The sequence below is a fragment of the Tetrao urogallus genome (genome assembly GCF_951394365.1).
Source record: "Tetrao urogallus genome assembly, chromosome: 2".
Taxonomy (NCBI): Eukaryota; Metazoa; Chordata; class Aves; order Galliformes; family Phasianidae; genus Tetrao; species Tetrao urogallus.
This window is the reverse complement of record NC_136814.1, coordinates 41,664,101-41,686,155: the sequence shown is the minus strand read 5'-3', so window position 1 is coordinate 41,686,155 and position 22,055 is coordinate 41,664,101. Positions and strand designations below refer to the sequence as shown.

General features: G+C 40.7%; 1 protein-coding gene across 1 annotated transcript; it reads right to left on the bottom strand.

The window, feature by feature from the left end:
- UNC93A (unc-93 homolog A) lies at positions 1-16,625 on the bottom strand (the record flags this gene model as incomplete). Its single annotated transcript, XM_079550318.1, has 8 exons — positions 1-266; positions 4,283-4,414; positions 5,720-5,855; positions 6,994-7,211; positions 10,050-10,175; positions 13,099-13,328; positions 14,098-14,279; positions 16,539-16,625. 8 exons carry the CDS (start codon positions 16,623-16,625, stop codon positions 1-3), a joined length of 1,377 nt encoding a protein of 458 aa, XP_079406444.1.
- Between the last annotated feature and the right edge of the window lie 5,430 nt (positions 16,626-22,055).

Here is a 22,055-nt window from a genome sequence, read left to right as displayed (position 1 = left end):
TTAGATATGTGTTTCCTGGGTGTGAGGTCCCTTATTTTCTTTTTCTGTAGTAGCAGGTGTCCCAGAGGATCTCTTAGCTTCCAGGTACTCAACCACTCCATATGTCACCATAGACAACATAAGCACAGCCAGTAAAATGTACAGCTTGATGTAGACTCGCAGTGTGGTGCTGTAACCAAAGGCAATGACGAATCCGCATGATTCCCAGAGACGGTAATTTGCAAAGGCAGCCTCTGTGTGTTTCTCAAATAAAACACCATAAAGTCCTGAATGAAAACAAGGAGACAAGGTTTGTGAAGGTTAAGTTTGAAACTACGTATTTTCTGCAATAGGGATAAATAGGCCACGTCAGGGAAAATAAACCTTCCCTCTTAAGGAGAGAAGAAAGTGCAAACTTTGTTGTAGAATATTTTTGCACTCATATGAATTGCGATAAGTTAAAAAACAGTAAAAACAACAAAAAAGCAAATAATAGAGAAAAAGGGAAAGAAAATGAGAGGAAGGAAGAAAAGATGTGTGGTCTCAAAGTGAAGTGATAGGAAGTTTGTTTTTCAAATTATCAGCCGGAAAAGGGGAAGGTTTGTAGGCAAGTCCTTACATACTGTCGTGTTGTCTTGAAAGCTCCCTCTGAGTTTGGTCAGCTGCATCCCCATGCCTGGGATTCAGGCAGGGATTCCCACCTCTGGGTACTACTGGTGAAGCACCAAGGGAAGGGCAGAGGGCTCACTTTCCTCTGGGTGCTGAGCTAGCATCAGTGGTGATAACAAAGCCAGTGTTTCCACTGACTCAGCTGTGGTGAGTAGGAAGGAATGTGATGAACCTTGACTTTGCTCATTCATTTCTGTATCTAACAACTTGTATATTTGAAATATGCATATTCAGCCAAAAGACAAAGAGAACAAAGTTCTCTAGAATGCTGGATCTTAATTACCAACCTTGCCAAGTGCAGTATGGCACCAGTATGGCTGACTGGAGCTGTGGAAGGGCCCACTAGGCTGGCTGAGTGCATGGGCTTGCTGCTAGGTCTGAATTCTTGTTGGTAGCTATAGAGCCTCACTTTCATGGAAATTCTGTCCTAATTCTGTCCTGCCTGCTTTCCCATTCCTACAGCCTCTTTGCCTTGCTCTGTTGGTAGGCATGGATGTGGAAGAGGACTGCTGAAAATAATTTTTGTCCAGGTTTATAAACTTTCCAGTCTGGTTCACATCCTTTCTAAATGCACATGTAATGCTCAAGAGAGCTTTATTTTACTGCAGTCTACCTGTGCTGCACAATTGTCCTTGAAGTGTGTTTATTGCCAGGAAGGTGATAACAGCAACTGTGCTCAGCTTAGATAAGAGAGGGAAGTACACACTCTGAAATGAAGTAGGTTTCAACTGGTAATGGAGTGCACATATGTACACAAACATATCAGGAAACTTTGTAACATGAAATGACTCATCTATTGTTTGCCTGTATACCTCTAGGGGGAACTCTAGCATTAACTATCCACAACAGGCCAAAGTAAACCATCTCTGATTACCGTAAAATGCCTGGAGTATGCAGCACAGTGATGTTGTATTTATTCAGCGATTAGTCTGCTGAAATGGAAAGGGCATTTGTGGGAGCTTGCTTAAGGAAGCACCACAGACCTTAGTCCCTAATGCTATTTTACAGGTCTTAGTCTCACCTCATAGCCTTTGGAGTCAGGAATTTCTCTTATTATTTTAGTACTGCTTTCCCTCTATAAAACTGATGTGGAAGAGAAGAGACTGTCCTAAACAGGCATTTCAAACTGCTGAGTTTGTTCTGGGATGCAGCATTATAATGTCACTGCACAGTCTCCTGCCATCATTGTGACAATGCAAATTCTGTGCATTTTGTTACTAGAAGCTGCAGAATAACTGTAAAAGATGACAAAAAAGGATACTGTGCAAGCATAAGGGACATTAGCCTTTTGCCTAGCTAGCAACAAATCTGAAGGTTTTAATGAATATCAGCAGGAGCCTGAACATGTGGGTGACCAACAACAGTATTGTAATAGAGGTTGGAGTTCTCGCAACACTGCAGAGCTCAGTAGTACAATGATTTGTACACACAACATGCAAGTTGTGCCTTGTGAGGGCATTAGGAGCTGCGCTATCTTCCAGCCTCCATCTCTCACACCGAAGCCCTCTTCACATTGAAGCCTACTCCTTTCTCTTAATGAGGGCACTGGGTGCCCCTTCCTTAGGTATGCTGGAACCACACCAAGATGTTCTCAGAAAAGTCAAGAATCAGAGGACAAGGACTGCTGGAAAGATCCCTTATCTTAGTGAGAGACATAAGATTCTGGAGAATGATTCTTAAGAGTGTTGGGAAGGAGAGAGGTGGACAGCCAGGGAGATGGCTGGCAGGAGGAGCAGGAAATGAATTACCAACTTTACTTCAAAGAGTGCAAATCATCACTGATGCTCTCCCTTTATAAACCTGAACAATGAGAGCACTGACTTACAATTGTATCAAAGGCACAAGGCTGTGGGTTGAGATGAGAGAACACGTGTAACAGCTCCGCTCTAAGTGATATGACCTGAAACTGCTGGAAGGACAGAGCCATCTGACTGGTCGCTTCCTTATTTGTTTAGGGTACTGTAGGAGTGCTGGAAAGGAGTTCTGTAAGCACCAGGAAAAGGACTGTGGTGATTTCCTTTTGTCTCTCTAGGAGAAATGTACTGATTTATCCAGTGAGCAAAATCATCAAATCACTTACTGGGCTAACCAGAGAGATGCGAGAGAGGACACCTAGACACACTGGCAAATAAGGGCAGATATGGGAGCTAGCAAGTGAGCTAATTCTGTCACCTGTGTATTCCTACAGTCTCTGCCAAACATGAATTTGAGATAGAGAAATAAGAAGCAAAGTACAAGAGCAAGTGGGAGAGCATTTAACAGTACCTTGTGGACACAGGCTATGGCACTGGTTTAAAAAGACTGCAAGTGATGGTCTTTAGCAGCCTGTATGTATTTCAATACGTACAATAGAGACTGTAGCTTTTTCTTGCCCTCTACAGCATTTTGTAATCTGTCTTCAGTCTGCAGAAGATCACTTCCTCTAGTTCTCATTAACGGTAAGTATAAGTGAACCCTTACAGAAGTGAGTGTGTATCACCTCGTTATCTGTACTATGCTGGGGATTAATAACTACACTGTATCACAGAGCAGAAGATCATAAAAGATTTTAAAGACGTGTAGTGTATCAGACAAGAAGTCCAAACATAGCCTTGCAGCAACAAATTCATAGCATGAGTGTAAGAAATAAGGCAAGTACAGAATGCCTTATTTGCCAAAGAATGTTCTTTCCCCTACTGAGTCTGGCAGTCAAAGACACAGGGACTTTCTGAGTTTTACGTTTCCTCTGTACCACCAGGCTTAGTAACCCCCAAGAACATTTCCCCCTGAAACGATGTAATGCCAACTTAAAACCATTTATATTTTTGGGCTCTTGTTAATCCTTTGGTAATGAACACCACAATTTGATTATGTATTTTCTGGGAAAAACATTTCCTTCATTTTCTATGAAACCTGCTGTAGGACAGTGCTGTTTGGTACCACTTGTTCTGTTATTAAGAGAAATAGTGAATAAATCATTTTCTAATCACCTTTCCTATATTATTCACGATCTCACATTCTGCTTTCCTTATTTACCACTTGTCCAGGTTGAAGCATTCTAGTTCGCTATTCTTCCTTCACGTGGAAATCTCTCATGACTCTGCTTCTTTTTATTGCTTTTTGTACCTTATCACATTTGATTATGATTTTTAAATGGAACAAATCAGAAATGCATGAATCGTAGATTTGTGTAGTTGCATAATGTTGTTCTCTGTGGTTTTTTCCCTCATTTTTTTTTCTAATAACTACTAAAAGCCAATTTACTGCTTCTTTTGTAGCTGAGATTTGATTTTTTTTTTTGAATGCTCTCCTATTTATTTATTTTTTACAAAAGACAGGCTAAATGTAACATTCTTCTGAATCTTGTAATTTTCTGAGAAATATGCTCCTCCAGAATATTTATTCTGAATATCTGTTATCATCTTTCACAATGTTCTCCTCTCTTCATCATGGAAAAAATATTTAATAAGTATTCTACTTTCTCATTCTCAACTTCTGATTTATTCTAGTCTCTAAAGAGCTAATATATGTCTTTCAGTTGCGGTCTTAAACCTATTCTAATTATTATGCACGTCCTAAACCAGATTGCTTATAAATACAAACATGCAGAATTTTACACCTCAGGAGAATTCATTTCATCGTCACCAAGACTTACCATTAGTTTGTGTCTGCCAAATGGCATCCGATAAGCCCCAAAGAGCAGGGAATACGAAGAACACGACAAGCTGGTTAGAATGAGGTTTCCACAGCAGTAGTGCTATTATACAGGCAGTGTTCGTAGCTGTGGCTGTCAGTTTAGAAAGAAAGCAGAGCGATATAAATGCTATTATATGCAGGAGAGGTAGTGGTATATGCTCTTTAAAATTCTTCCCCCAACTAAAGCACAAGGCAATCCAGAAATCTTTCTGGTTCATTGAGATTTGCACTGACTGAGTTGATATTGCATGAAATACAATACAATACAATGCAATCGTTTAACAGTCTTCTGTTAATAATTCTGAGCGTCCTTAACTGAGGGATCCTGGGAGCTGATGTGGCTGTTATCATAGGGGACCAGAACTGCCACTCAGCAGGAGAAGGGGCTGCTGAAAGCCTTGCAATCCAAATGCGAGGTGTGTGGTGGGGAGAGAAAGCACTGTTCTGCTCTGATTAAGTAGTGCTAGATTTCCTTTCAGGGCTAAGGAAGACAATTAAGAATGTCCTGAGGGTTTGCTGCCTTCTTAACAGTAGTATGTAAATGGATAACTGATTAGTCCCTGTCACTGGTGCACCTTTCTAGTCTGAGTACATAGACTAGTAAACACACCTGAGAGCTTCAGAGGCTTTGCATTACTAATGCTTTTTTTGTTTTTATTGCTGTTAAGTTATTGTTGGGTGGTGGTGTGATTTGTTTGTTTGTTTTACATCTAAAAGGAGTTCCACACAGACACATATAGAAGAATCACAGATGATTTAGTGATGATAGTGTAATGAACTCTAAATTTCTTCTTTCTTGCTTAGGTTTAAAAACTCCTGTAGAGGAAATTCCTCTAGTGATGCACGTTAACTCAGCCAGTGAAGTTTCTAATAATACAGGTTTTTAACAATATAGGCCTGTGTAATGGAAGCAAGGTATCAATACTTTGGGGTGATACTTCAGTGGATACTGGGACAGAAATGAAACATTTCTTGGTGTTTTTCTGCCTCCATTATGTCATTGCTCCCTGAACTTTGTTCTCTGGAGAGAGGGAACTAGATTCTCAGTTGCTGGTTTTCAGTTGGTTTTGCTTCATAAAAGGTGTGGCAATGGAGAAATCCTTTTCAGGTTCATTGTAGAACCTCAGCATCTGTAATCTGTATTGTAGGATCGTTTATCGCCATTGCATTGTAACTTCAAAGCTATAGGACGTTTTCTGAGTAGACAGTGCCCTCAAAAGCAGCATGAACTCACCACAAGCAAAGTCACATAAGACAGTGACTCAAGCACAGCTGTGTTCTGTGCTGCCTCTCATGAGCTGACAGGGAGCCTTACTTTGTCCTGCATGCAAAGGGTCGAGAACTGGATTTGAGGTATTATGTGAGGTGATCAGTCCTTTGAGTGGACTTTACATACCTAATGCAAATAGAAATTTTCTACCAGTGAACTGAGAAATCTTTCCAAAGAGCAGAGAACAAAGGGAATTCACAGCTGAAAAGCAGATCATCACGTAACCAACATAATGAATCCCCAGGGCACAGGTCACATAAGTCTGCAAGAGAGGAGACAGTGGTGACATATTGACTTTAGTGAATATATGCAGCTATGGTTCAAGGGTCTTACCATGAGTATTTAGTAAACAGCCAACACAGACAAGGTCAAAGGAGCATAGCTACAGTGCTTGCTCACAAGTTTCTGAATATGAGTACTGACATAGTTGGACTTCAGCAGTGATATTCCTAATCCAGTTCCCAGTCACCCATGCAAACAGCGGTAACAAGGAGGGGAAGAAACTGGAGCACTGCTAACTATGCAAATAAAGCTCCTGGCAGTGACAGTAGGAGTTTTCTGTCCTTGCCTTCGTAGATCATGATCTGACAATGTCTGATCATGAAATGTCTGAAATCTGACAATTGGTGCAATGGCCATTACTGAGCAGTTCCCAGGAAGCAAAGAGGACCTCACCTATAAGAGCATTCAGCAAGCCAGTGGATGTGGCCATGGAGTGCCCCTCTCAATCCATTCAAACACAGCAGCAGGTGCACTCTTCCATCTGCCTATATGCTAGGTTTGAAGACTTGAGTATCAAATAATTAGCTCAGGAACTTTGCTCCCTTTCTTTGGAGGGTTTCTCAACAAATGTGGAGAACACACCTGAAGTGTGTCTAGGTTTGTAGAGTGAGGGAGGAGGAGCAACAGTGATCATTTTAATGCAAAGGCTTCCAGCCATCAGTGTAGAGGGTTTGCCCTCTTTCTGTAGAGGTTCTCACAGTAAAATAATGTGGTATGTGTGCTGACTTGCAGTTATAAAAACTCAAGGGAAACCAGAAGGAAGGAAGATGGAAAAGCTTTGCAGACTTCTGGCTTGTCTCCCACTTTGTTATTTACAACAAACTGAAGAGTTTGAACCTGTAGCTCTCTGCTGATGAGTTAAGCTCAGAATGTGTGTTGTTGTTGTTGTTGTTGTTTTTTTTTAAGCTGTTCCAAGGGACATATTTACCACTGGCTTATCCCATTTGAAGATGTCAGTCAGAGTTCATTCAAGTAGAGGTAAGTAGTTATTTAGCTAACCACAAATCACCATTAAAAACATCTTCATTTAACAAGTAAATATAGATGAGATGCAATTAGTAGGACACAAAGGCACGAAGAACAATTAGACAGAAATAGATTTTCATTGTCATCCACACCTTTGTGTAGTCACCAGCAAGAAATCCCTGTTCAAGCCCACTGTACATTGTCAGAGGGATTAGAAGACACTGCCTTTTATCTTTAAGCTGCTGGAAAGTTGCTAGGAACGTAGACCAAAAGGATGGTGTCTTTTGTATTTCTTTCTCAGTCTCTGCTTGCTCAGATTTGATCTGGTCCAGAAATATAATAATCAGCAACACAGCTAGCACACCACTAGCTGCAAAAACAAAACAAAAAGTGCATGAAAAAAAATAAGGAATGCTGGAAAAAGGATGGGAAATTGCTTGTTACTGTTATTGTTCTGACTTATTGCTTAGCTCTGCATGGGATGTTTTGGCAGATGAATCTGATTCTGCTTCAGAGTAAAGGCCAATTCTGTGTAAACAAGGAGGCCTGATCTATGCTCACATCTTCTTCATACAGCTGTACACCTTGCAAATCCCCTCCGCTTAGCTGTGACTTGGCTGTTGTGACAGCCGCCAGGCCAGCTGCATGGCCACTGAGGGTGATGGCTCACCCTTCCAGGGCAAGGCAGGGGTCATGGTGACTGGGAGCTGGCCAGAGAGTGCTCCCTCTGGGTCTATCAAAAGGCTTTAAATCAACATGAGAGAGGAATATACACTTTCAGTGCCAAGGCACTCATGGCTGGGGGTGGATCTTCCTTCATATACATGGAAGGAACAATACAGTGCTAGAAGTAGAACTGCTGTCTTGGATCCCAGTACATGTAGCCATTTTTTGTTGGCTTTTTTTTTTTAATCATCTCTGAACTGTGCTTTAAGTACAGAATAAGTGCTATTTTTAAGATGATAGTAAACAATTGTGCTCTTGAAAAAGATGTGTTACAGCTTTGAACCTATAATTTCTTATCAGAAGCAGCATGTAAAAGAGTACATACAGTAGTTAAAAAGTGATCATGTATGCATCAGTCTACATACACTGCTCATGGAGTGAATCATAAAGATTTTGTTCATGTAATCAAGAAGTTATTTGTGGCTCATAATACCCATGAAGACAAAAATTGGCAACCGGTTTCTGACAGGTAAAAGGCATGACTGTATTTCCTCTCTTGCTGATGGACACTAGAAAACTATCTATGGAACCAAGTGGAGTTACAGAGCAAGAGGAGAACTGAGCACCTCTTCTCATCCAGGTGGCCTGTTTGGTGTGCTCCTATGTGTTCATCCTCTTTTCTGTGAACTTTTAATGCACAAATATGTTAGCAGATTTACAGAAAATTGCTGCATTTTTGTGATCATGTATTATTTCTCACCCATGTTTCCTAGAAGGAAATTATATTCTCCATTGTACTGATTCTACGTGGTAGCTGGACTGTAGAACAATAGTGGTGTATATTCTGCCAGTGTATTCATTGGTGCATTTGGGCTGATGGCAAGACTTATGAGAACAGGATATTTGCATTTATAGGTCAAATAGTCTAACAAATATGTTAAATGAATCAAGAATGATTACAGGAGATGAATAACTGCATGGCTTAATAGTGATCGGTATGAACGTAAAAAGAAACATCCACAAAATGAACAAGAGGCTTATCTAATATTAGGTTCCACCTAAGCAGGCAAACTGTGTACTCAGCAACCAAACAGGAAAGACATTTTAAAAATGTCTGTAAATGCAATATTTAGTTATTTGGTTTCCCTCGAGGTAGGAAAAGACATATCTTTTATTAAATGCTTAAAAGAAAAATGAAGCCCTACTGACACAAGGTCAGTAGACAGCAAGGTTGCATTCGTTTTGCATGAGGAAAGCCTAAGGGACTGCTGTATATGTTAGTCATCACATTTAAATTTAAACCTGAGAGCCAAAACTGCCTTTAACAAAAACTCATCAGCTGGAAGGGAAGTGGGAGGGATACTCTTTGCGTTTTCTCACTTCAGAGGAGTGCAGGTTTGCACAGGAGAGAGGGTTTGCCGTGGTGGACTTGCCTGGTGAGTGCTGTCTCTGGCTGGATTGCACACTCTCCGCTTTAGTGTATGTCAAGTTATGTGCATCTGTCTCAGCATTGAGAGTATATTGATGTGCAGAGGCTAAGATGTTTTAACAAAGGTAAGGCCACATTCTGCCTTGCTAAAATACTTCTCATTTATTTAGAGATGAGCCTGTTTTGAGACAGATGCATTTTGAACTTTCTTCATTGCTACGAAATGTTGCTGAGTTTTTACCTATCTGGTTTCATCTTTGGAGTTTTTGATGGCATCAGTCTTCTCTGTCTTTGATTTCTTTCTAGTCCTATGCAAGGAGGGTCGATAGCAGCTATAGTTACTAAATGAGAGATGTGCCAATTCACCTACTGCTGCTTTTTATCTCTGATTTTCTCACAAAAGCATTATAATTTAAGCATCACAGCTGAGAATTGACTAAAGTTGTAAGATCTCAGCAGGGATCCAAAAAACTCCCGCTGAATGACTGCATGTTCTAGGAGCTGTGGTTCACATCCACCTCTAATTACAGTGCAGTTCTCATGCTGAACTGTAGCACACAGGTTAGAACACTCCTGCCTGTTCTGATCGGCATCCACAGATGGCTGGCAGCTGGTGAGTTCAGGTAGAATCATAGAATCATTAAGGTTGGAAGTGACCACTAAGATCATCTAGTCCAACCATCAGTAGTACCTCTAGAGAGCTGCTCTTAGCACTGTGGACTTCTGCTCGTCTATATGAATCAACCTGATGCCATTAGTGACTGGTTTGCTATTACTGATACAGAAAATGGTGGATTTAAAACTCTCTCTTGCATAATTGGATGAGCTTGTGTAATCCTCAAATTGCAGCGTAAGCATGCTTTCAATTCTAGTCTGAATCAGCTTTCTTCCAGGTGAGAAGTCTTGCTCCTTTAGACAAAAATCATGTGACGCTGGCGCACAGCATTTGAAGCTATTTAGAATGGAGTAGTTTACAGCTCTCATTATCTTATTTCCTTCTAGCAAACTGGGTTGAAATAGGAAGTTGGAAACTTAATCTGCAAAATTATGCTTGATTTCACAAATATTAAGTTCCCTATCAGTGCTGTTCATTGATGACTGTGGATTACTTACCAGTGTAGACCCCTAGCAGAGTGTAGACCAAGGACTTAGAGGGTTCTGCCAAGGCAGTGGTGTTAGTGGTATTGCTCTCACAATCATACGCCCCACAGCATGCCAGGTGGTCTTCTGAGATTTCCACTAACTCAGTAAGAACCGAAAAAAAAAAGAAAGAAAGGCAAGACAGAGACAAGATGAGATGAATGCATACTATATATAAGGATGTAGTGAAAAGGGAATCTAGCACTCAGTGCCTAATTGTGGTTTCAAATCCTTCCAATTACAGATGTTAACTTCAGTATCCAAGCTTAACATGCACAAAAAATTGGTTTAATGGAAACAGTTGCTCAAGACAGAACATGGAATTGATAATTACATGAAGGCACAGACTAAAGCCAGAGGCTTACATCTGACTACAATCTCTATTTGCATTATTTGAAGTTCAAGTATTTATTTGTAACTTCTAATTTATATTACACTGCAAGAAAGGGCTTTCAGTTTACAGCAGAACTTAACTGCTCTTGTAGAAGAGCACACTGTCCCTATTCAGAAAATGTCTGTGTATGATATAGAAATGGAAACCACCTTGAGACATCTTCTGTTTTATTAATTCAACTTATGATTACCCCTTAATGCAGTCTTCTAAGAAACTGGCTTCTCCTTGCTTTATTAACTTATTACTAGCCTTATTACAATTTGAGAGCATATTTGAAACCAGAACAGAATGGCAGGGTTTGGAGTAAGACCTTTGCTTTGTTTGATCTCTTCTGCCCTGTGCTGGGCTTGTGCCAAAGCTGCACACACACACATGCTTACACATCCTGTGTGTCTTCATGACACTGTGCCCATTTCCTTTAGGACCCCATTTGTAAAGGCAAAATACTGACCCAAAGTGTGTGCATGGATAGGCTTTGCAGTGAGAAAAGATGATTAAAAAAAACAAAATTATTTCAATATTTTTGTTGCACAATTTTCCATTGGTCCACGCATAGTAAAGAGCAATACAGTGTACCTTGACTGATTCCTTAAACAGAACTTGATTTGTAATTTTGCAGTTGAGTTACTGAGTAACAGCAGTTAGTGTGCTTTTCCTCATTGCTTCCAAACAGTGCTGCTGCAGTGAGAAGTAGCTGTTCACTTCATAAACAACTGTAGGTTCAATATAGATCGAAACATAAAGAAAATAATTACCTTACTCAGTGGCTATAGCTACATGGCTTTGGATGAGCAAGCCTTCAGTCAAGTTACCATATGCTAACTGTGACTCACACTAGTAAAGTACAGAATTGTGCAAAACAAGTTTGGGTTTTTTTATCTGTTCATATATAATCTGATGATGAACGCACAATTAGTGGTATGAGATCTGCAAGGCAGGGTTTGTTTTGTTCTTCTGACAGGAAGGCTGCAAAGTTGGTGAACGAGAAAGGATGATTCTCTTAATTTACATTGATTTCTGTCCCTTGTTGTAGCATTCCATCATGGAGCAGCTTGCCTTGCTGGATTCAGTGATGCAGGCAATACGTTAATGCTGTCTACTAATACTATATCTTTCTTACTGCTCCATGAAACTTTAAGCATGTTTGAAGTGAGTAATATGGATAGTAGGTACCTTTGCTGTACTGTCAGAGGAGAGGCAAGGAACTGAGTCCCTGGAGGCCCTAACCCTGAGGTAGTTCTTTTCTGCTGACAAAGCATAGCTGGGAAGTATGGCTTGTAGCATGGCTGCTCGTCACTGAGTCATACATGTCCTTGGGCTTTGAGAGTTGATCACTACACACCTCCCAGGAGGGCTGCCTTTCCTGAAATCCCATGTAACTGATAAAAATAAGTTAAAGTTGGAGTTCAAGGAACATCCTCCAATGTAAAAGTATAGAGGATTTACAAGATGGCCAGTATTTTAATCTTCTTATTATCATCGCTTAACATGATGTGTACTGTGAGCCAAAGGAGAGTAAAATGTTTTGCAGACCCCACCACTGCATCAAATCTTCTGCCCTGCACATGAAATCAGAGTAGCTGGTCCCTCCTGTGACATCATGTGACTCAGTAATCAGGTCAGCAGGGCTCTGCTGCAAGTGATAAAGTCCTTTAGCATTCTGCTTTGACGGTGTTTGGGTTTAGAAGATGCCTGATTCTCCACAATTATCACAACCATCTTGTTATAAACCCAAGGATTCAAAGATTAAAACCTGGTACCAACTCTCTGATGCTTGGGTTTCACATAATACCTGTTTGAATATCCCCCAGAGAACATACAATTTAACTGAGCCCAGGAAGAGAGGTAGCTCCTTGCTATTCATAGTAGCAGTGCACGTGGAAAACCCCTTCCATGTCCATCCTGCTCTGATTTTGACAGTACAGGGAATGGCCGGGGGACTGCAATAAAAATAATACACAGTAGTTCTGTGAATCTCTAAGGTGATGTCCAGGTATTAATTTATCTTCACAATTGCCTGTTTAAGGCTTATGCCAATTACAAACATGGGAAATGAGGGCAGTGCTGTTGAGTGATTTCTTCAAACTACATAAACATCTGCTGTCTGAACCTGAAATGTGCTGGAGAAGTCCTGGCATGCAGATTCCTGCCAACAGCTATTTCTATTTCTTCTTGACAATTCTGAAAGCACTAATTTTTGGTGAGCACCAACACCAGCCTGACTAACCGTGAATGCTTAACAGCAAACTAATTCAGTACTACAGGCTTTGTGAAAAGGTTGCTCCAGTGTTTTGCCTTTTGTTTTAATCTACTTTAAGTCAGATCTAGAAGACTGTCACTGCCACCAGCCTATCTGTGCTTTGGAGACATGAGGGGAATTCAATAGACATCTATTTTTGAGCTAGATGTCTGAACTGTCTTTATAGTTGATGAAGTGTTGATAGAAAATAGACATTTCCTGAGCAATCTAGCAGATCTGCTGCAGATGAGCTAACTCACATCCGAAGTGCTTGTTTTTACTGATTATGATGGGAATTGAGGGTCACTAGCTCAACTACAGAAATCTTCAATCATCTAAAGCTAGCTCATGTATATAGTAGAAGTGCCAAGTTTTAAAATATATTTTACCTTTGTTAGAAGATTGGCTAAGTATCAGGGATGAAATAAGATTTCCCCAGATTCCAGAGGACTGAAATATCAGAAAGAAGACCCCAAAGTATTGGTTGATAATGTCTTTCCCAATTTTTCCTGCTTTCTCAGCATATGAATTGCCAGCAATGGTGAGGTAAGTGCATTTGGCAGACCAGAGTGGTGCTCCTCCTAAGCCCAGGATCACAGAGGTAGGGATTAGTGTGTACCTGCCAAAGAACACTTTATTTAGCAGAATTATCATCCTTTAGCATAATAATCATTTACCCAAAGATCCAGAGGCAACAAATAGACATCAAAGAAATAGATTTATCCTGTGTATGATTCAGCAAATCTACTGTGTGAAATCAAGAAAGGGCCAACCTTACAAATCTTAGGATCTGAAAACACTCCCAGCTGTATCTAGGGGCTAAGTCTAGGCTAGCTGGCTTTGTGCCCAAGTGCTCAATCCCTTTGTAATTGGGAATTACATTGCATCTGCTCCTCAGAAGATGGATCACAACACCTTTACTCTGTAGAGTTGCATCCACTGTTACTAGAGAGCAGGAGTATACTGTTCATCCATTTCTAAAGCGGCCTGGTAGGAACACATCTCCTCTACTCACAGAGCCAGATTTCTTTTCAACCCTTCCAAAAACAGACCAAATAGTCACTTGGATTTTATAAGAAACCTCTGATTTTGTTTTGATATTTTTTTTCTCAAAGGGAAATCTCTGCAGTACATAGGAGCTAGAGAAGCAGCTTCAGGTGGGTGGATGGATGTATTCATTCTGGCTTTTTGCATCTTTTTACTTCTGCTCTATCCGTTACTGAATTTATTTATCCCTGTTCATTTAGGTAATGCCTTTTGCACCTAATATTCAAACCCATAGCAAGGGGGGTAGCGTAGGGGTTGAAACAAAAGAGAACTCTACCCTCACTGTTATCTAGCCCAGACACAGTAGAAAGGATTCGAGTAGTTAAATTGGATAGTAGTACCAGCTAGCATAGAAGTTCCCCAGGGAGAAGGCAATGTAGCAGCACATGGAGCCTGCAATGGTCCACTTGCAGCCCAGCTTCTTGATGAGAATTGGAGGGAGAAACATGGATGAGACGATAAGAGCAGCATAGAGAACGCTTAGGGAAGCAACGCCCAGGCCTTCCTCAGAGTTGAGACTGCTCTGCATAGACAAAAACAATGGTTGAGACAGATTTTACCACAGGTATATGCCACTGTGATGTACAGAGGGTGGCTTTGAGCAGAAATAGGGAGATGGAAGCTGGGCCTGAGTGTTAGCAAGTCCTTTCCTCAATGGGCTCTGTGAATTTGTCATTTTCTCAGTGATAACCCCTTTTAGAAGGCATAGTACTGAACCGGTTGAGGATTACTCAGATGCAAAACTTTGGTGAGTCCGATTTTAGATTTCTTAATGTAATTTGAGTTTCTTGTTGAAAGGAGGATCTTGTTTGGCTTTTGTCCTTCCTTCTTTCTCCCAAACAAGAATATCCTTAATGCTGTATTGCAAAGGCTGACTTGGCAACAGTGAAAAATTCTTTAGTTCAAATTGCAGGTCTGCAGGTCTAAATTCATCACCCACCAGGACATGGAGGTGAGGAGAGAATTTTCTGTGTTGAATGGTGTCAATGTATTTGGAGACTGGAATAATTGTTTTGTCAACAGACAGAGAGACTTCCTGATCACAGAAGTTGAGTGTCTGATTTTGTCAGCTACAGCTTCCAAGAATGTGGAGCCAGGCTTTCAAAATCATATGATTTCTTAACTGCTAGGAGTTTCTCTGGGGATGGATGGGAGAAACATTGAAATAAACATTGCCTGTTTTCAGTTCTTCACCTACAGACTACAATGCAATAAAATAACCTTTTGATTGTGTCACAGGAAGTCCTCTTTAGCCACCAAAATGAAGTGGAGAGAGAAGGGATTTACTTTGTAAGTCAGCACCGCTCCCTCTTGCAGAATAGGGGACATCGATATTGCAGTGCTTAACCTGAACATGTGGTTTCAGATGCTAGGGCTGACTTGCTACTTCTGAGGTTTATCACCGCCCCTCTTCTTAGTCTTCCCAATTCGTAACACCTCCATCCATTTGTAGAACTTTCCTGAGCTTGGAATTTGACAGTGTTAGCAAAAAGAAACTGATCTGAGAGAGAAGAGGTGAATGTATGGAGATAGGAGGGATCTTCAATGCAGTGCTCAGGACATGATTTAGCAGAGGGTTGTTAGAGTTAGGGTAAGTTTGTTTAGGTTGTGGTTGGACTTGATGATCTTTAAGGTCTTTTCCAGCCTGAGCAATTCTATGATTCTCTGACATGAGTTTAGCCCTCTCTTGTTACTGCAGATAACTATCATATTATATTAAATAATAATTTTAAAAAAAAGCCTTACTAATAATGTTTAATTTCATCTTCAAAGCATTCTTATTCCTGCACTGGTTGGAAAATCCTTCCAGAACCCACTTGCTCAGGGGCATCTTCTGGTATCCTGCCTAACCCTGCTTATAGATAGCTGAGATACACGTGTTTGTCATTAGACCAACATTCTAGTCTGAAACCCTTCTCCTTGAGTTTATCTGTCCTGAAGTATTTGTAGAAAGCAACAGTTTCCCCTCACTCTTTTTTAGCTATACTAAGAAAGCCAGCTCTGGTGTATGGTATGTTGTGTTCAAATCTCTCTTAAAATCTATCTCATTTCTGTGTTTCTGGATGTTAATTTCAATATTAGCTGTGGCTAATGCTGTGGCCTGCTTTTTGTATAAAATAGTTTTTTTTAATTACTATGTTATATCATGAAGTCAAGAGTTATAGTATTGCTTTATGCTTACATTATTTAATGAGTTAGGAATATATTTTTATTTATTTAATGGATATTTATTTATTTAATGGATATAATATTTAATATTGCTGTGTTTTAATAATATTGAAAATACGGCAATTAAAAAGTATTCCAAAACCAAAAACTTTCCCAGAAAAGAAATTTGTTTGCAATTTTACAGTATATTTGTTTGAGAAATATCTCAGAGAAACTTACTTTCCATTCAAACAGCTTTTGTGGATCTAAAACAGTACACTGATGCAAGTATTCCAACTGATGAAGAAGTACTAAAAAATTCCACTTAGTAGATGCTATGGACCTGGGTGAAGGATAGCAACCCATGCTATGTTGATGTCTTAACCTATGTCATGAATATATCTATACTTATGTGATATATAAAAATATATTATAAATCTGCGAGGGAGGCATTTATATATATATATATATTCCACAGTCTCTCTCTCTCTATATATATAATATATTTATAGAGAGAGAGAGAGAGAGAGAGAGAGAGACTGTGGAAAGACTGAGGGATTTCACACTACCACTTGGGCAGAAGATGCATTTCTGGCCCAACTGTCTGCCAGCTATTTGAAGATGCTCCACTTACCTGTAGACTCTGGAGCCCTCCATAAGCAGTGAAGAGAAGTAAAAATCCAAAAGAAACGACCAAAACATTCTTAAGATTCCTTTCCATGTTGATTCAAATAAGACAAAGGTCTCCCAGTGCACAGGATTGATCCAACTATTCCAGGGGATGCTTTGAGTGGGAGAAAAACAGCTTATGTTTCGTTGGGAAACACTTCTCACTGTGTTTTTAGAGGAAAGAGTTGTTAATTATTTGAGGATTGTCCAATGAACTTCTTTCTGATACTTAAACTCCTTATGGAGTTGTTACTCATTTACCTGTTTTGACTGAGGCAATAAAGCATGCTCCCAAGGGAAATATATCAAGTTTTATTAGATCTGCCTTTGATACTTGGGCATATAAGTCATTCTGCAGTACTTTGAGTTTAGTATTGCAGTCTTACGTGATAGGGATTTCCCCTATCACTGGCATAGAAGAAGAAACTGCACTGAAATGCCTGTCTAGCATGAAGATAACACTAATCCATAAAGGGCAAAGATTAAAAGACCATATTGAAATCTATATTAGGCCTGTTGCTTAACTAAGGTCACAAAAGATTTCAAGGAAATGGAATTGTTTTTAATCCATCTGCATGTCAGCAGCTCTCTATATGCATGCAGCATGTCAAAACAGGGTTGCTGGCTGCCAGGCAAATGGGAGCTTCTTCATCCACAGGGGGAACCCTGTGGCTTTGACATTCCAAATTTACCAAGTCACCCTCATGGAAATCATTTTTCTCTATCATATCAGAAGTCAAGAAGGAATCTAGCTAATAAATGAAAGAGCAACTTCCTTTCCCTTTCTCTGGCCCCTGAAAAATAGCAGACTTTGTGGGATGTATTTAATCTTCCTAAGGGATGAAAAGTTTTATCCTATTCTCTCTGTTTTCTGTTTGTCAGTGACACACTGACCACCCTGTGTGACACTTTCTGGATATTTCACTTCCAAGCACCAGGTTTTCCTGCTCTTAAGCCAGGCAGGGTGTGCAGATCCCCTTCAAATGATCTTCCTGCAGCTTTGGTAGGGAACAGATTTTAACTCGGGAGCAAAATGGGATCCAAGACCCATGCTGTACAATGAGCCTGTTCAAATGATGGCGATCTGTAGGATATCCATGGGGTTTGGCAAGAATGCACGGTTAAGGCTTAGTATAAATCCCACTAGATGGCACAATTTTGCTTCCCACAGGGAAGCAAGAGGGTGAGGGGTGAAAGTTGTAGATCATTAATTCATTAATACGTTAAAGAGGTCACAGCTTATTTCTCCTCTGGAGAAAATTCCAGTATATGCTTTTTCATTTTCTTCTTTTGTCTTATAATCTCCTGGAATGAATTAATGCAGGAAACATAATCTTTAAATTCTCTTTTGTCTATGGTACTTCCACATTTCAAGTCTAGATAGTGAAATACTGGCTTTTTATTTTGGACTACTGTGCTCAGCATGGAAAATACGACTCCTGTTTTGCAGTGTTTGTAATCCTCTACAAGGCTTATGAACCAAACTGGTGCTGCTTTGGCCTCCTGATTTCACATTTTTTAGATTTATAGACCCTTAACTATCTACCAATCCAGAGCTTTGCATTTTATATTTGTACTTAATGACAAATGTTGGTCCTTTTTTTGACCCCTTAGACTTAGTCTGCAAAATTCTAGGGGACTGAAGTCACAGGTTGAAAAATGCTGAATAAGTAAATGAGAAAATAGAAGAAGAATACTTTTCCTAAGCTGAAGCATAGTTTTGGCCTGTTCTTGCAGATGCAGGAACCAAGGATAGCACAAAGCACATTCAGTTCTAAAAGCCTTTATTTTCAGTGCTCTATTTTGGCACTAGCAATAATGACAACTCAGCTTTTAAAAAAAAAAAAAAAAAAAAAAAAAGGTAGAAAAACAAACATTAAGTTGACACTACTTTTAAAATGCAGTATTTAATAGGATATCTGATCAGCACTTCTGTTCTGGAGGAATTCTGAACTCTGAGTTCTGTCACGTCCTCTTAGCAGCACCTTGTTGGAGAGCATATGGGGGATGGTGAGTTTAAGGGGTTTTCTTTTCTCCTCTCAGTGATCAAAGACAGTTACTCCTGTTCCACCATTCCTGCCTTGAGCTTTGGGTTATCCAGCCTGCTGCTGAGCCTCTCCCTAGGAATGCACAAAGTTTCTACTGAGGAATCTGATAAGGCTGAGGAGCTCTTCCTTTGGTACCAGGCAGCAGTGTCTCCAGCAGGCCTGCTGTGCATCACCTTTGACACCTCTTTCATTCTTTCAGTTCATCTAACAGAGATTAAGTGAGCCTCAGGAGTGCGCACTATACTTCGGGCTTAGTTTTTGCACTGGAGGCTGCAGTCACCAAACTGAAATTCTCATGGACTGTGATCATAAACGTAGGAAATAGAGCAGGGTAGTTAAATTCAGGACTCCATCCTTCAACTATCGTGTTTATTCTCCTGTCTTCATTTTTTGAATGTAAATGAGGGCATGCTTTGTTTAAAAGATGTAGCATTGGAGGCTAATCTCTCATGTTTTTTAATTTCATAATTATCTATCATTTCCCTATTTAGTCTTTGCTGGTTAGATATATTGTTTAAGCAATTATTTTAATGACAGCAACCCTAAGCCCAGAATACTCACTGTGGTATTCTTTGTCTTGGGAGGCTGTTAATTGATTAGCTGCTTGTCCCTTGAGTCTACCTGTAGAAAGGATAAGTCTTTTTTAATGCTGGTTGGACGACGGCTTGGCCACCCACACAGCATGGGTAAGTGTTGCAAGAGCAGCTTGCAGCTGCTGTAAGTGACGCTGGTCTCCAAGGAGCTTACAGGGAGCATGAGCTGCAGAGGACAAGTGCTTGCCCTTGGATACCTCCAAACACAAGGGTGATGAGAGAGGAGACAGTCTGCATATTCCCACCTGGAGAAATGAATCCAGTTTCTGCCCCTTTTCCATGGTGAAGGCATTGCAGGTGTCCTAGAGGGAAGCACCTGGACAGAGCCTAATTGTCCTGAGCTGTAGCATTACTGAAAAGCCCTTGGTATATTGGCTTGTGCTGGAGCTCTTAAAGGTGACAAAGCCAGCAAATTGCATGGGACCTACTGGGCAAGTTACAGAAAACTACCTGGTTAACACTCCCAGCTGGTCAATCCCATGCTGCTGTTATTTAATCCCATCTGTGAGACACAAGAGCTGTGAGCTTTCTTACTCAACAGACTTTAAGGGGCAGTCAGAACCCTCCTTTGACTAAGCTACCATCATCCCAAGCACTCACCTTATGAACACATCAAACAGAAGAAGCTCTTCACGGGCTGCAGCAGTGCAAGTGTCCTGAGGACAGAAATTACTCCTCCAAAGAGTAGGGTACCTGTAAACCATAATGTTGAAGCACGGCACAAAGTTGAATGATTCAAATAGGAAAAATCATTCACAGCGTGCAGCAGGTGTAAGAGAGCATGGCTAATTAGTCTAACTCTACAACAGCCTTTTCTTTCCAAAGTTCTGTTCTCCCAGGGAAAGAGCCTGTCCTGAAATGTCTGCTGTGTTCCCACCCACCAGGACAAGGTCTGAGTTCTCCATTCAGAAGAAAAGGGGCTAATTAAAATTCAGGGCTGCTTGGTCCAGGCTGCCGGCACAGCATTTCCTTTCTTGCTGTGGAAGTTTGGCTGTATATCTCTATTCTTCCTCTCCTCCTTCACCTGCTTTGGTGTCCTGCTGATTTTGGAGCTGAGGTTCATGACTTGTGAAGCCAAGCCACTCCTGACAAGGGACCTTGATTTTAGCTGTTTACTTTGACAAAGGTTAGGTTTGCTCTTGATATTTGTGAGGCTGTGACAATACCATGAGGGTAAGTGCTGGCTGGGAGATGAAAGACCTGAGGTATAATAACCCATGGTTGGTGGCCTTGGAAAAAAAAATGTTAAATGCTGGGAGAATCTGAGCTCAGGGGTGAGAATTGTAAAGCTCAGCTGGGCAAATTAAGAAGCAAAAACTGGAGGTTGTTCTGAAGAGGGTTGACAGTCAGTGAATTAATTTTGCCCACAGAATGAGAAAAAAAAATAATGATTTTTGTGGTGCCAAAAGTCTTAGCATGTGAGTTGCTCCTGCACTCCTCTAAATGTCCAGTCATCCCCTCCTCCTCCAGCTCACATGTCCAAATTTACTGCATTTTCCTTCCTTCCTTTCAGATACTGCTCCTTTTCCCTCATGCAATGCATTGTCCTTTTATCTGTTTGAAGACTCTCCTATATATGTGGCCGCATAGGCATTAGGATGCTTCTTCTGTCTGCATCCTATCTGATGACATCCTTCATCTTTCTCTGGAGGCACCAAATTGTGTATCTTGGTCTTCCCTTCTGTCCTTGATGTATCCTGTCTTCCTCTACTGCTTTGCTGATCCCTGGCTTTAATCTCTGCTTTTCCCTCCCTACCTCACCTCCTTTCTGCTGCTTCTGCATCTCCGGAAAGTCAGCTGAAAACTGTTGGTTGTGTCCTATCTCACTAATTTTGGATCTGTGGGCTTTCAGGTCCATCTCCCTCAATGCTGTTCTTAATATCTCACTAGAACCTTTTCCAGCTCTACTACCTATCTCTCAAAGAAGAGGAGGAGAGATGCCTTATCTCATGCACTGCAAGTCAGTTTATGATAGAAGAGGGGGGGAAGGGGGGAGCCAAATGAAAAAACTGCAGACAGTGCAGGCCACAGACTTGAATGCAGTTGCAACATTTCTATCTGGAGGACTTTGTTGGACGCTTTTCTCATAGGACACTTGTCTGTTCTGTTGAATCCAGCTACCAAAATAACCAGTATTGTCTCTGCAGTAAAGGTAGGAGTCAGTCTGGGTTAGGATGAGGTGATGCCAGCTTAGGATTACCCATATATTTTTATAAGATTGGAGAAACAGTTTCTTTAATGTTGTTTGACTTATAGATGTCACTAGCCTCCTGGGATTTTCATCTCTCTTGGCTGGGGTTTTCAACGCATGAAGCATTGTCTATGAAGGTGTTCATAGACCCTGATTCTAGCCCAGGGAGAGACTCAAGCATTCTGAAGCTGAGCTCCTGTCCTGCACAGCAACCCCATTTCTCCACTGCAATTGTCCTGCTCTCATTCTCATATATGAAGGTGTTCTCATCTTGGTTCATTTCACTTTCTTAAATCTGTTTCTCAAGCGCTGTTGACATACATGTGCATAATCCTGCATTTTGGATGTTTCAGAATAGCTGGGATAAACTTGTTTCTAATCCTAAACCAGCGGCTGTCTCGGCAAGGTTTAACACCCTGCTAAGATAAACATGCCACTGTTGAGATCTGTGCTTTTCTAATGAAAGGGTAGGGAGGCGGATCCTGCATATGAACAATAGACTTTTGTATGGCAACGGCTCTGGAGTCTTAAGAGCCATTTACTGGAAACTGCTAGACTGCACATTAGCTGTTCACAAGAGCATGCATCAGAAATTCCTTGCACACACCCATGAGCTGGCATGGGAGGATGGGACTTTAGTCAGCAGCCCA